Source organism: Pyrus communis, chromosome 2 (assembly GCF_963583255.1).
Source record: "Pyrus communis chromosome 2, drPyrComm1.1, whole genome shotgun sequence".
NCBI classification, from domain to species: domain Eukaryota; kingdom Viridiplantae; phylum Streptophyta; class Magnoliopsida; order Rosales; family Rosaceae; genus Pyrus; species Pyrus communis.
In genome coordinates, this window is record NC_084804.1 from 32,157,379 (window position 1) to 32,171,904 (window position 14,526).

Sequence of the window (14,526 nt, forward strand, 5' to 3'; positions counted from 1 at the left end):
ACAAATGATTCATTGGGGCGAAAGCTTTTTTTTATTTTTTATTATTATTTGTTTTAGTCTTTGAGTTCCAGAATGAGGTTTGTCTAGATTTGCCATTTCAAATGACTTCCAAATATCCGGAATAAGAAATGGCCTTCAAATATTATTAGCATCTTTCTTGGCTTCCAAATTTATGTTAGCATTCTAATGCATTGCTTATAGTCACAGTTCAACCTAGAGTTCTTTTTAATTTGCCACAATGGAGTTTTGGTAATTTTATGTATTATCTTACGTTGTTTAGTGTTTGATTGGCAGAAATAGATAAGCAAAAGGAGAAGTAGACGACGGGGCTCTACTCTGTCAAGAAACTTAAGAAAACCTACTTCATTAGATTCCCATGTGCACTCTTGTTTTCAGATCCTTACCATGTAAGTCTCTCTCCCAGTATAGAGGTGAATTGGCCATTCTAATCTTCAATCCTTCACAGCTTCCAAATGTGGATCGTAGCCATTTTATTAGAGCCATGTCATCGTTGTCTCCGACATCGTCATCAGTTGCAACTCCATCCCATAAGCACATTGCCCAGCTTTTATTAGACCAAAAATCAGCAGCCCAAGCCCTCGAAACCTTCAAATGGGCCTCCAAACTCCCCAAGTTCACACATTCTCCCTCCACTTACCGAGCTCTCATCCACAAGCTGTGCACCTTCCACCGCTTTGACACCGTTCACCAACTGCTTGATGAAATGCCCACATCAATTGGACAACCCCCGGATGAAGACATCTTTGTCACCATCATTCGAGGTCTTGGCCGTGCCCACATGGTAAAACAAGTGATCAAAGTGCTTGACTTGGTTTACAAGTATGACCAGAAACCTTCCTTGAAGGTATTCAATACAATACTTGATGTTCTTGTGAAGGAAGATATAGATATAGCTAGGGAGTTTTACAGGAAGAAGATGATGGAAGGTGGCATTGAAGGCGATGGTTATACTTTTGGTATCTTGATGAAAGGACTTTGCCTGACAAACCGAATTGGTGATGGTTTTAAGCTTTTGCAAGCAATGAAGACTCGGGGAATCACCCCAAATACTGTGATATATAACACGTTGCTTCATGCACTTGGCAAGAACAAGAAAGTTGGTAGAGCGAGAAGCTTGATGAATGAGATGGAAGCACCGAATGATGTGACTTTTAATATTTTGATATCTGGGTATTGTGGAGAAGAGAATTTAGTGCAAGCTCTTGTTCTGCTAGAGAAGTGCTTTGGTTTGGGGTTTGTGCCTGATGTTGTCACTGTAACTAAGGTGTTGGAAATTCTTTGCAACAATGGCCGTGTAATGGAAGCTCTCAAGGTTATAGAGAGAGTGGAGAGCAAGGGAGAACTGGTGGATGTGGTAGCTTATAACACCTTGGTCAAGGGCTTTTGTAGATTAGGGAAAGCGAAACTCAGTCTTCGCATTGTGGAGGAAATGGAGAAAAAGGGATGCCTTCCAAATGTTGATACTTACAATGTCTTGATCTCTTGTTTTTGCGAGTCTGGGATGTTGGATATGGCTCTGGATCTGTTTAAGGATATGGAAACAGATGGTATCTACTGGAATTTTGTTACGTATGATACATTAATTAGAGGTTTGTGTGGAGCTGGAAGGACGGAAAAAGGGTTTGAAATTTTGGAACTAATGAATGAGAGAAAACACGGTTCTAGGTGCCAAATCTCTCCTTATAATAGTGTGTTATACGGGTTGTATAAGGAAAATCGTTTAGGCGAAGCACTTGAGTTTTTAACCAGTTTGGGGAAATTATTTCCCAGAGCTGTTGATAGAAGCTTGAAAATCTTAGGTTTCTGTGAAGAGGGCGCCACATTGAATGCAAAGAAAGTTTATGATCAGATGATTACAGAAAATGGAGTTCCAAGTGCTATAATCTTCGACTGTCTAATCCATAGATTTTGCCAAGAAGGCTCTGTTCGCGAAGCATTTGACCTAATGAACGAGATGATTGGTCATGGTTACTTTCCTCTTGCATCGACATTTAATCCTCTGATCAATGCGTTTTGTGACAAAGGGAAAGTTGGTAGTGCACTGAAACTTGTGGAGGACATGGTTGAGAGAGGTTGCTCACCAGATGGTGGAAGTTATGGTCCGTTGGTAGCTGTTCTTTGCCGGATGGGGGATTTTCAGAAGGCTTTGAGACTGGTTTTGCAGATGGTAGAAAGGGGCATCGTTCCAGATTACTTTACATGGAACTCGTTGCTTCTTTGTTTAAGTGAAGAGACTGTATGGTTGAAGGGAAGAAGTGTAATCGATGTAAATAGCTTGCTACACTATATTATTGACAATTAAATGCATGTCTAACCTGTATGGGCAAGATATAAGAAAATCAATGCATATCAACGATATTTATCAATGCGATACATAAATTTTGTTGGAATCCGTTGCAAATTGTGAACCTTGAATTTTTTGAAAGAAATTTTTCTCTAATTTCGGCTAAATTTGAATGAGTTGACATATTCACTCTATTGCAAATTTTCATAATTTTCGTCGAATACGATATATCTATTGATATTTTCATAAATTTGTATGTCGATATTTTAAACATTGGCTAAGGTTGACTTTTTGGTTCATCATGTGTTGTTGTTGTACTAATAGTGTTTGCAAAATTATTATACAATAAAATATTTTTTACGTGTATTGTATTTACCCTTAACAATTTTCAACATTACTTTACAATTTTTTTGTAATTACTCTCGACAAGTCTCTACAAATCATAATTGTTGCATATGTTAACATAAACCTGTAACAGATGTTGACAAGAACACAAGTTCCGACTACCTTCGCATACCAATACAACCCACACATAACAAAAAAGAAGAGACAAATGAATAATGCAAGTTATGCAACCCAGAACAAATAACAAAGTAAATAAATAAAAGAAATATAAATGACAATAATAATAAATAATGCAACTATAAATAAATAAATAAAGAAACAAAATAAATAAATGAAGAATGGATGACAATAATAAATAGATGGACTCCACCATCGCATCGCAATCATCGATTTGCCGATCTCTGCATCCAAAGGACTTAACCAGGATTCTGAGAATCGGTTAAGCTGTATTCTAAGGTTAATATTTATTGAAACATTACCAAAGTTGCATCAAGTTTTTTACATTTCCAAAGTTGCGGTCTAGGTATACGACTCTTCGAAGAATTCTCCGGAATTGGATTCTATCCATATTCATTTTGTGGAGATTTTAGATATCTTCACATCTTAATCATTCATCGTGTATTGTACAGTTATAAATCATTTGATTTTTTTATTTAAAATTAAACACGAATAGTATCTGACAAAAATTGATCACACGATATACGATGAACGGTTAACATGTAAAGATCCTAAGGATCCCCACAAAATGGATCCGGAGAGGATCCTTTTTCGAATTCTCTGATAACTTATGTTTTTAAGCATATATTTTATAATATTAACATAGAAATTGATGTTAAATTTTAAAATGGCAACTCATGTTTTTAACATAATATTTTACAAAAAAACTATTCTTACCGTCTAGTTGTATTATCACTTGTACTATTTTTTTAATAAAGATGAGATCGCACCTACTGGTGGGTTCTATCTTTATTGAAGAGATGATACAAATGATAGTAATACGAAAATTGATATTAAACTATGAGGTGACCGAAAGTCTGTTATGATATTTTTATATTATTATACTCACTTTTGTTAGCTATTTGGATTTAAGGTAATGTTAAGGAAGCTAAATTTATAGATAAAATTTGCAAATTCAATGATGTGTCCCCAATAAGAATGAACATATTTATTAACGCTTAAGTCATAATCTCATCATCAACTTTCATGCACTTAATTAACAAATTTTATGTATAAATTTAGTTTCTCTAATTTTATGGAAAGATATATATGTCAACACGTATTATTTATCTCTGTTGTATTGCATCACAATTTTGATGGCGTGAAAACAGTAGCAGTGTCCGACTTCGTCAACTCCATCATCCATTCCGTTATTCACGCCCTTTTCCAAAACAAAAACCACACACACTTTGTGATGCTCAGAGTCTCAGACTAACCTCCTCCTCCTCCTGCCTTCAAAATCCAATCCAATTCAATTCAATCGCACAAGTCACCGCCCACACAGACAGCACCACCACCCTCTCTCCGTCTCTCCGATCCCATCCCATCCCATCCAATCCCATCCAATGGATCCCAACCCCTCCAAATTCCCCATGCTCTCCTACGTCATGTCCCGCCTCCCCTCCTTGGCTCCCAAGCCCTCAACACCCGCCGCCCCTCCCCACCTCTGCACTATCCGCATCGACCCCCATCCCTCCGACCAGCCCCCCATCCTCAACCAGATGCCCCACCTCTCCGACCCCAAAGTCCTCGCCGCCATGCAACGCGCCGTCGCCGACGTCTCCCAGACCCGTTCGGCCCTCAAGACCCTTGGCGACCGACCCGACCACGAGCTCGTCGACACCGCCAAGGTTAGGCTCTGCGAAATCGACTCCGATTTGGCCAAGAGACTAGAGGAGCTTGTCATCTCTCCCCGGCCTTCTGACTTTGACAGGCTCCAGTGGCGGGTTCGGCTGGCCGACAAAGAGGCTCAGTTTCGCGAGGCGGCGGAGAAGGAGAAGCAAGGCTACACTGCGATTCTGCAGCTCGATGAGTTGCACTCCGCCTACGACAAGCTTCTCAAGGACGCCGAGCAGAGGCTCGTCAAGATTTACGAGTCGGCCATGGCTGGGGTCGTGGAATTTGATGAGGAGAAGGTGGAGGGCGGTGATGAGGGTTTGATCAACGACCAAGTCCCTGAGGAGGTGGCAGGGATTCTTCAGGAGGCCTCCCGGACCACTCTGGATCGGGTCAACCTCTCGGGTCGGCAGTTACGGTTCTTGCCCGAGGCCTTTGGCTCCATTCACAGTTTGCTCCTGCTGGATCTTTCCAGCAATGAACTCAAGGTTTGATTTGGTTTGATTTGTTTTGATTGGGTTCGATTAAGTTATTGAGATTATGATTAGATTAGGAATTAAAAGAACATTTTGGACAGGTTATTCCTGAGTCAATAGGTGGATTAGAGAAACTTGAAGAGCTAAACGTGTCTTCAAACCTTTTGGAGTCACTGCCGGAATCAATTGGGGCGTTGCAAAAGTTGAAGGTCCTGAATGCCACCGGGAACAAGCTAAGTGCCCTTCCTGACTCCATCTGTCAATGCAGGTAAAGAAATTTATTGTCTTTAATCCATTCGAATTTCGAGTGAGAAAGTTAGTAATTTGGTTTTGTGAAATGTGATTAGGTCGTTGGCGGAGTTGGATGTGAGCTACAACGGCCTCACATACCTGCCAACCAACATTGGTTTCGAGTTGGCCAATCTACAGAAGCTTTCTATCCAGTTAAACAAGATTCGGTCACTTCCTACCTCTGTTTGTGAGCTGAGGTCTTTACGCTGCTTGGATGCTCACTTCAATGAGCTCCGCGGCCTTCCTCTGGCCTTTGGTCGGTTGACCAATCTCGAAATCCTCAATCTTGCCAGTAATTTTACCGATCTAACTGAGCTACCCGACACCTTTGGTGATTTAATCAACCTCAAGGAACTTGATATCAGCAACAATCAGATTCATGCTCTTCCAGATACCTTTGGCCGCCTTGACAATTTGACCAAACTGAACGTGGACGGGAACCCTCTAGTGGTTCCACCCTCGGACATAGTTCAACAAGGTGTGGTAGCTATCAAGGTTTTCATGGCCAAGAGATGGTTGGAGATACTGGTGGAAGAAGAGAGGAAAAGCATGCTTCAGGTTCAAGATCAAGAAGAAACAGGATGGTTGACGCGCAGCACGTCGTGGTTGAAGGACTATGTTTCGGGTGTTTCTGAGTATCTGGGGTCTCCAAGAGCTCCTAGAGATCCTATTCTTGACCAGCAGCTATAATTTCATGCAAGGGTTCTTTGCTGCACGTAATTTGTGCTCACTTTTTCCTTTCTGTTTCTTCCTTTATTTCGTTTTACTTGTATTTCCTGTAACTCTTCTAGCTTGGAAAAGGTGGAAGCCTCAACAAATTTTCTTCTTTCGAATAACTAAAGGGAATTTACTTAGTACAATAGTTATTTGATATTTTTTTTTTTAAGTTTAAATCTCGTGAATGCATTCTCTGATTTTTTTTTAATATAAATTATGTCGTCGTATCAAAATTAGAATAACTATAAAACTTGCTGGTTTGTTGTCCCGTCCATTCTCCCCCACATTCAAGAGTTAAAGCTTGGGGACACGTTAAATTAGGTGGATAAATGTTTAGGCTAAGAAATTGAAAAACCATGAAAGCACTGTATTTTTATATTCAATTTCAGCTAATAAAAGGAAAGCATGAAAGCACTGTATGTATTATACAAAAATCATATGCCTTTTTTTTTAACTACGATCGATACAATTAGACCTGTACATTTCCAAAAGGCGAAAGGAAAAATTAAGGCCTGTACATGTGCACGGGAAGAAGCAGCAAATACGTGAACGAGTGTGCTGTGAAAGTTTGTGCATGCTAATTTGCGACCGAAAAATTCATGTTAAATTTCCTATTTACTTTTGTAAAGGAAAAAGCAGCTAAAATTCATCCTTTACAACCAAAATTCAGATAGAAATTAGAATCCTATGTTTTCATAATGATTTGAAATCACTTCCCATCAACTTCCCGACGATGAATATAAATAATTATATGTTATATATATGTATAGCAGCAAAACTTCCCACTTGCAGACTCAAGCGGGGAGGCATCTTCCCGGTGGTCTGAGAGTTGCCATCAAAATCCAAAAAATGGCACATAGTGCTACAAGAACTGGAAGGAAGAAGAATCCCCTCTTTATGCCTGCTCTCATAGTTTCAGAACCATTACCTGCTGTTGTACTTGCCGTATTAATTCTCAACCTACTGAAGCTAGACATCCGTTCGAAAGCACGATTCACCAAAGCACTCTCTGAAGCAGATGCAGGAGTGGTAGGTATAGACTCCACAAATGCCCAAAGAGCAGAAGAGAACTGACTTGTAGCACCTGCAGCCTCATTGCCGCTTTGATTTTGAGTTGCTTGGGAAGGAAGATTTGAAGATTCATATACCACACCTAGACAATACCAGATAGGAACTGCCTATATTAGCGACTACTTATAAGAGTTTATAGGGCCATTCCAATTTACAACACAGGGAACGGCAACATATAATATAACTAGAAGTGAGTCATGCCAACCACTGCAATGAATAATACATTAGCAGAAATCAGCGTAAAGAAGAGTTCTTGAAGCTGAAAACCTGCACCACTTAATTTACAAATGCAAAAGCATCGACTATTCATCTTCACTGATATATATACCTGAGGTTGAATACGAGAGAGATCCCTGATTCGGTTCTGCTCTTTCAGTGTTTGTCCACAGCTGATTGTTCATCTGAGTTAATTCTGGATTCAGCATATGGTTAACCTGGTTTTCAGCTGCTGGATTGGGTTGTAAGTGGTATTCAAATTGGTCTACAATATTATTCCCCTGTGAATTCATGTACTGATGATGAGAAACATTTCCTTCATCAATAGGCCCCAAGTCATGAAGAAACATGGCTGCATCATGATACAAGTCGAATTCACTTAATCCAAACTGCAAGTCATCCACGGGATTCAGAGTGTTTGGTACAGTAGGTTCAGGACCAAGGAGATCATCCATCTCCAAGAAATCCTCTTCATGCAGAGCAGGAGGGCCGTGCTCATAAATGTCAGGAACAGCTGTGGTGACTTCAGATGCCTCATGCGATTGCATTTGGGAGGTAGCTGACTGTGTGAAGTCAAAGTTGGCCTCCACATTGCATTGCTGCACATTTGGATTGAACTCTTTGATAAGTTCTGGATCGAAAACTTCCCTGGAGTACAGATCAACCAGACCACTTTGGGTATCTTCTTCGCTAACAACCTAGAAAATGAAATTGCATAATGTTAATTACGTGTTCTTAATGACAGAGATTTAGTGCATGCAAGACTAAAATCATGCAAAGAAAATTCAAAAGTACAAACTTTCTTTATTTATGCAATCACCCCTTATCAGGTAACATCTAAACCAGATCCATCAGCCTCTAAGATACAAAAATCTTATCTTAGCCATATTTTTCAAATAGTCTGCAATAGCCATAAACAACTACCCCTGCAAGAAAATAAGTAGGGAGAGATTACCAACCTGGGGTGCTGTGTAACCGTACCCATTCATTTGTGGCAGCACAGCCTCATCAGCCATCTGTTTCATGAATTCCTCGATGTCATCTGGTGCATAATGGACTTCGCCATTGCCCTTCACATTATCAATAGAAACAACATCTACAGCTTCCTTCACTGAGATTTGGCAATCAGCAGAGGTCTTGATTACTGGGGATTCATCATCAACCCAGTCTTCTTCCCTAAATGGCGCCCCATACTGCTCGCCATTTTTGGGACCAGGTCCACTTTTTTTGTAAACCTTGTAGAGAGCATAATATTGCTAAAACAAAGAAAGAACAAAAAGGAAAGTTTTAGTTTACAGAATAAAAAAATTCAAGACCATATTGAAAAGGATGTTATTCCAATTAATACCTGTACATTCTGGCATCTCTTGAGCTCTTCCTCATCCATGGTATACTCATGCATCACCCAGTCAGTGCGCTCCCCACTAGGTGCACGGCCTTTGTAATAAACTAAGGTCTTCTTCAATCCAACAGACCGTGAATAACATACAATATTACGATCCTTTCCTGTAGCTTTCCAATACCCGTGTCTGGTTGCCCTGCTTGATCTTCCTCCATTAGGGTATTTCCGATCTCTAGGACTGAAAAAGAACCATTGCCTGTCTCCAGTTTTCAACAAAGATAGTTCTGCATATCATATCACATTAACTAGTTAGTAACCAAATTCAATCAACAAAAAATGTGAGCTCAAAGCAGCTTTCTAATACATAAAGCTAAGATTAGCATAGACTAATTAAATTAATAAAAATCAGAATTATTCAAAACCATTTCCATCCCAAACACAATCAGATTAACAGACACATCTACTTGGAATTTTAAGGTTGGGATTTGTAAAATTAATGGATATCAAAATCATTCAAAACCATTTCTGTCCAAAACGCAATTGGATTTAATACACACATGGAATTTTAAAGTTGGAATTTATAAACCAATGGCTAAGAACAAATATTAAATTAGTTTGCCACTACGCACTACAGACATTATAGTAGTCATTTGATTAGCTCATAGAATATATCACCATAGCATCCTGCAAAATTCGAGTAGCGTGTGTCGAAACAAATCTGAAAAGGAATGAAAACTCTGTTAACCAAACCCATCAACAATAACCAAAGTATTAAGTCTAACCAATCGTAGCAAACCCAGCCAACCCAACAAAGCGACATCCAGTCAACAAATCAAACAATACTCCGAAACCCATCAGCCAATATGAATATACAGCAAGTAGAAGCAAAGCAATCTAAAAAAACCCAAATCCGCAATGATCCAAACAATTAAAATTAGGGCTTAAGAATTCATGCACCTATTGGACTTTGATCAAAAAGGTTGACTCAATGATCAAGGCTCTATCACCTGTTCTACAGCAATCAATCATCCACACAGAAGCTTGACTTACACAAAGCCGATTAAAAAAAAACAAAATAAATACCCAAATTAATAGCCAAACAATCAAAACCCAAAAACCGCATATCAAAAATCATACGAAAAATCAAGGCTTTCACAGAAAAACCTCTAAAACCCTTACCGGGAAGTTCCTCAGGGTCCCACTTGTAGACGTCGGTCTCGGCGATGACGTCAATCTTGAGCCTCTTCTTACAGATCTTCCGCTTTAGATAGTAGAGGACAAGCTCCTCGTCGGTGGGATGGAACCGAAACCCCGGCGCGGCAAAGTGGCCATCGCAGAAAAGCGCGGCTGGATCGTCCTCCGTCACCATCGCTTCCTCTCCAACAAAATCAAAACCCTCAAACAAACAAAAATTGAAGAACTTGAAGCACAAATTAATCGATCAGAAGCAAGAGAGAGGGATGTGGATAGAAAAAGAGAAGAAAAGTCCTAAATAATCACAGCAGGACTCTCCTAGGGCAGAGGAGAGAGATAGAGGATGGGGTGGGTGGTCAATGTGAATTGTCAGAGGAGGAACAGTACGGATGAGAAGAGTTTAGTAGTGAGGGGATTCAGAAGTTTCCTTGAACTGCACTTGCCTTGCAGCTTGGCAATTTTTTATTTTATTATATTAATTAATTTTAAATGATTTTTTTCCCTTTGTGTGCGTGATAATTGATATGAAGCGTGGCCAGGGGGTAACCTGGGTCTGGGCGCCTAACTTCAGGGTGTGGTGCGGTTAGATGATTCGCTACGAGTCTCACGGCAGTCTCCTCACTCCCGCACACGACGTAGACCAAGACTACTACAGTGCCACCGCCGTAGATCAGATCTGGGAAGATGTAATGGAGTCTCAGGATGACATTCGAAACAGTCCGTTGACTAAACAACTGCAAGACTCGCCGACATAAACGTACTAGTAAAAGATCTGGAAGGAACCCATGGGTTCAAGATCTGGGAGGAGTGTCTCTCACTTCTAGAGATGGCAATTTAACCTGTCAAATTAGATCTCCGCAATTAATTGATCCGAATGGTTCGGTTTTAGATATAAAATTTCGGGTATTTTACGGTTATAGGTAACCGTCGGGGAAATTTTTTGATTTCGGGTTTGGTTATGGTTATTAGGGTATCCGTCTTAAACCCATACCCGAAACCAAACCATTTTATCTATGAATAAAAAATATATAAATATTTATTATATGAAAAGGGGTTGTTAATAATCATGCATTGAAGCCTCACGGATTTGGAGGTGAATGAGTGTTAGGAGACGACTTTGCATGATGTGAACATGGAGGAAAAGATAAGGATGAAGCAACAGCTGGCTCAGTAAGAGGCCTATGATGAGGACGATGACATGCCTGGTGGTGCTCAGAGGGTGCAGTGTTCCTAACATGATGACTGATGCTAACTTTTGAAAACTTGTACAAGTTAATAATATAAATAAATATATAAATATCATTAGGAGGAAAACCGTTTCCCGATCACAAATATGTCACTTAACAGGTTCGGTTATGGGGAAAACACATTCGGGGATTCTATGGGTTCAGGTTTAGGTATGGGGATGGCACATCCGAATCCAATATACCCCATTGCCATCCCTACTCACTTCAAAGAGGCATTGGCTCAGGCAATAGAAATCGTTGATTGGAGTCTTGAAATGTCGCCCCGGCATCCTGTACCCTAAACACGCCCCTTGGAAGGTTCAAGATCTCCGCCCCTTGGAGATAGAAACCTTCCCAAGAGTAAACTGCATATACGGCAAACAAAAATATTTGAAAAACACCTAGAAGACGTCCACTCACCCTTTGATGACGTCGTCATCGTCAAGGTGCAAATCTCTAATGCCATGGTCAACCGTATCTTGGTGGACAATGGATCAACAGTGAATGTCCTATTTAAGGATGCTGCAGAAAGGATGGCAATCCTTGATAGCATCAACAAAGGAAGGACCACCCTCCACACCTTCAAACGGGCACTGTTTAATCCTTAAGAATGGTAAACTTGGTAGTCAAGGTAGAGCCCTACAACTGCTTAGTGACCTTTCATGTTGTGGACTGCCCCCGTTATCGGCCGAAATTAGTTACACAAGATGAAAGTTGTTCCGTCTGGCTACCATTAACTACTCTGCTACCCCGTTCCAAACAGTGTAAAGGAAATAAACGGAGACCAATCAGCAGCGGGCTGCTGCACTGTCGAAAGTATGAACATAATCCAGAAAGGAGAACGGAGTTCCAACGCTCTTATAGATGAATCAGCATAACAATCACAGTCAATGGATCAACAAATGAGCTATAAAGATTTTGACCTGGATCTCAACCCCGAGGATGACAACAATTCAGCTTAAGGCTCTCTATAGGCAAACGGTTGGTAATATGTTATACTTGACAATTACTAGACTTGATATAATGTTTGCAGTTAACCTATTCTCAAGATTCGTGCACAATCCTACAAGGGAACACTTTGGCATGGCTACAAGGGTGCTAAGGTAAATTCAATGTAGAACTATCTATAACAGAAGCTAAGTATGTGAGTGCATCAGAAGTCACAACTCAAGCCATTTAGCTTAGGTTTGTCTTGGAAGATTTTGGTGAATTCCAAATTGATGCGACACTATTGTATTGTGATGATACCTTTGTCATTGCCATGACAAAGAATCCAATGTTTGATTAAACATTTAAGCATATTAACAAAAGATATCATTTCATTAGGGAAGCTTTGCAGAATAATGTGATTAATTTGGTGCACTGCAAATCTGAGGAGCATACATATTCACCAAAGTTTTGCCTAAGGATAGGTTCAACTATATTAGATGAATGCTTAGAGTAAAGTCAGCAACAACCTTAGAATGGAGTGTTGCAGGATAAAGGTGTTGCTAGTTTGAATCAAGGTGGCTGGATTGCATCACAATGCAAATCAGCATTGCTAGGTTTTTAGCTTAATTGGTTAAGTGTTAATTCAAGTGAAATGGTCGGCTAGGATTAAACATCTAAATGATGGAGAGAGTGTCATCTGTCCTAGTTTGTTATTTTTTTTAAGTAGCACTGTAAGCTACATGTGAGCTAGCTTACATGGCTCAAGCATGTGAGCTCTAACTGTTATATTTGTCATTTTCATTCCTTCACACCTTATGTACGTGTGTGTGATTGAATGCCGATGTAATCGAATCCAATGCAACAAAGTGAGAGCAACATACGCTCCATTTTTATTTGAGCACCATTGTTTTTCTTGCCGTTGTTCATATTTCTAGCAAACTCATACACAAACCATATCAAATATGGAATTCAATAAAAACTCTAATAACTCTAATGGGGTGTAGTTGCCAATACCTGCCAGCAAACAATAAGAACTTTGCCAAGGAAATTTCAATAAATAAATAAAAGGGATCCCAATTATGAAAGCTAAGCAGTCAATCCAAAAAAATAATTGATCCAAAAGGCCTTGAACAATCATTAATCTGAGAAGGTGAAAGTAAGGAGAGCAAAAGAACAGAAGAACCCAATTATAAGACCAAAGTATCTCATGTCGTTACCAACTAACCATGTCATACCTTGAAGCAGGATTTGCCTAGCTTTGTGAATACCATTCTAAGCAGCAGAAGATGTATATTTTGTTTTGACAACTCAAAAATGATCATGTCGTATATATTTAGAAGAAACAATTTGAACCCATCAGTTATCAAGCTTGGTCAATACTTTTCATCCCAGCTTAGCTAAAGTTGCAAGATTAAAACAATGATCCATCTTATACCTAAGCACCCATGGACTTAAGCATGCTAACATATCCGCCATGATAGCGGGCCTTTGCCTTTATTGCGCCAAAAGAAATTTTGAGCTTATCTATCAAGGGCATTAGTAATTTTTGTCAGACACGAGAAACAAGACATGACATAATTGGGAATACTAAATACATTAGACTAGATATGAGTAAGATTATCATCCCTAGAAAGCAAATTACTTTCGGAAAACTTTTACTTCACTTTAATAAGAAATTCTTTTGCATTAATAGAATCTTTCGTAAAAATAATATTATGAACACTTAGATATCTTCCTATAGAGGCTCTATGTTGAATACCTAGGCAATCGGTAATTTGAGACTTAACAGTAAGTAGAGGGATTAGGGGAAAAATAAATGGTAATCTTATGAAAATTAACTTGTTGACCTGAAGCAATTGCAAAAAGATTTAGAACTTCAAAAATATTCCTAGCAACGGTACTAGAGGCTTTAGCAAAGATTAAACAATCATCAGCAAACATAAGACAAGAAACTCAGCACCCTAGGAGAGGATAAAATCCGCACATGAGATTTAGGGGGGTGTATTCAATTGAGAATTTGAGAGATTTTAATAGATTTATAAATCTATGGATTTTTATAGAATTTAATTGATTTGTAGAGATTTCATATAAAATTTTGATTCAATTCCCTCAAAATCTCATGGGGAAATGTGAGATTTGTTGATGCTACAAAATCCCTCCAATTCCCTCTAATTCTTCAACTTTCTCAAATTCTAAAATCAATTTCTAATTGAATACACCTAAAATATTATAAACTTCTTTAAAATCTCAATTGAATACACTCAGATTTCTAAGGATTTCAATAAACTATTTTAAAATTCTAATTGAATACCCCTTGAATTTTTTAGAATCACTTAAAATCATGATTGAATACCCTAGATTCATTAAAAGAATTAAAATCCCTCAAAATCTCAATTGAATACACCCCTCTTAGAGTTTTGGGTGAGACAATTCAGGTGACGATTCAGAGGTTCCATGTAAAATATAAAAGAAATATTTTTGCTCATCATCCTATCTATCATCGTTAGATGAGTATAAAGTTTGACACATGTACATTGGATAGACACAAATAGTAGTAACTATTAAAAGATAAATGCAGCA

General features: G+C 39.0%; 3 protein-coding genes across 3 annotated transcripts; 2 read left to right on the forward strand and 1 right to left on the reverse strand.

The window, feature by feature from the left end:
- The first annotated feature begins 307 nt into the window (after nucleotides 1-307).
- LOC137725308 (pentatricopeptide repeat-containing protein At2g17525, mitochondrial-like) lies at nucleotides 308-2,398 on the forward strand. Its single transcript, XM_068463955.1, has one exon. The coding sequence runs from the start codon at nucleotides 377-379 to the stop codon at nucleotides 2,321-2,323; it is 1,947 nt and encodes a 648-aa protein (XP_068320056.1). The 5' UTR covers nucleotides 308-376; the 3' UTR covers nucleotides 2,324-2,398.
- Nucleotides 2,399-3,974: 1,576 nt separating this feature from the next.
- On the forward strand, nucleotides 3,975-6,107 carry LOC137725310 (plant intracellular Ras-group-related LRR protein 1-like). Its single transcript, XM_068463957.1, has 3 exons — nucleotides 3,975-4,971; nucleotides 5,061-5,227; nucleotides 5,307-6,107. Exons 1-3 carry the CDS (start codon nucleotides 4,213-4,215, stop codon nucleotides 5,938-5,940), a joined length of 1,560 nt encoding a protein of 519 aa, XP_068320058.1. The 5' UTR covers nucleotides 3,975-4,212; the 3' UTR covers nucleotides 5,941-6,107.
- A 600-nt stretch (nucleotides 6,108-6,707) lies between these two features.
- Nucleotides 6,708-10,564, reverse strand: LOC137725309 (NAC domain-containing protein 17-like). Its single transcript, XM_068463956.1, has 5 exons — nucleotides 9,776-10,564; nucleotides 8,603-8,880; nucleotides 8,214-8,510; nucleotides 7,367-7,952; nucleotides 6,708-7,120 (listed from the first exon to the last, which is right to left on the reverse strand). Exons 1-5 carry the CDS (start codon nucleotides 9,963-9,965, stop codon nucleotides 6,762-6,764), a joined length of 1,710 nt encoding a protein of 569 aa, XP_068320057.1. The 5' UTR covers nucleotides 9,966-10,564; the 3' UTR covers nucleotides 6,708-6,761.
- Between the last annotated feature and the right edge of the window lie 3,962 nt (nucleotides 10,565-14,526).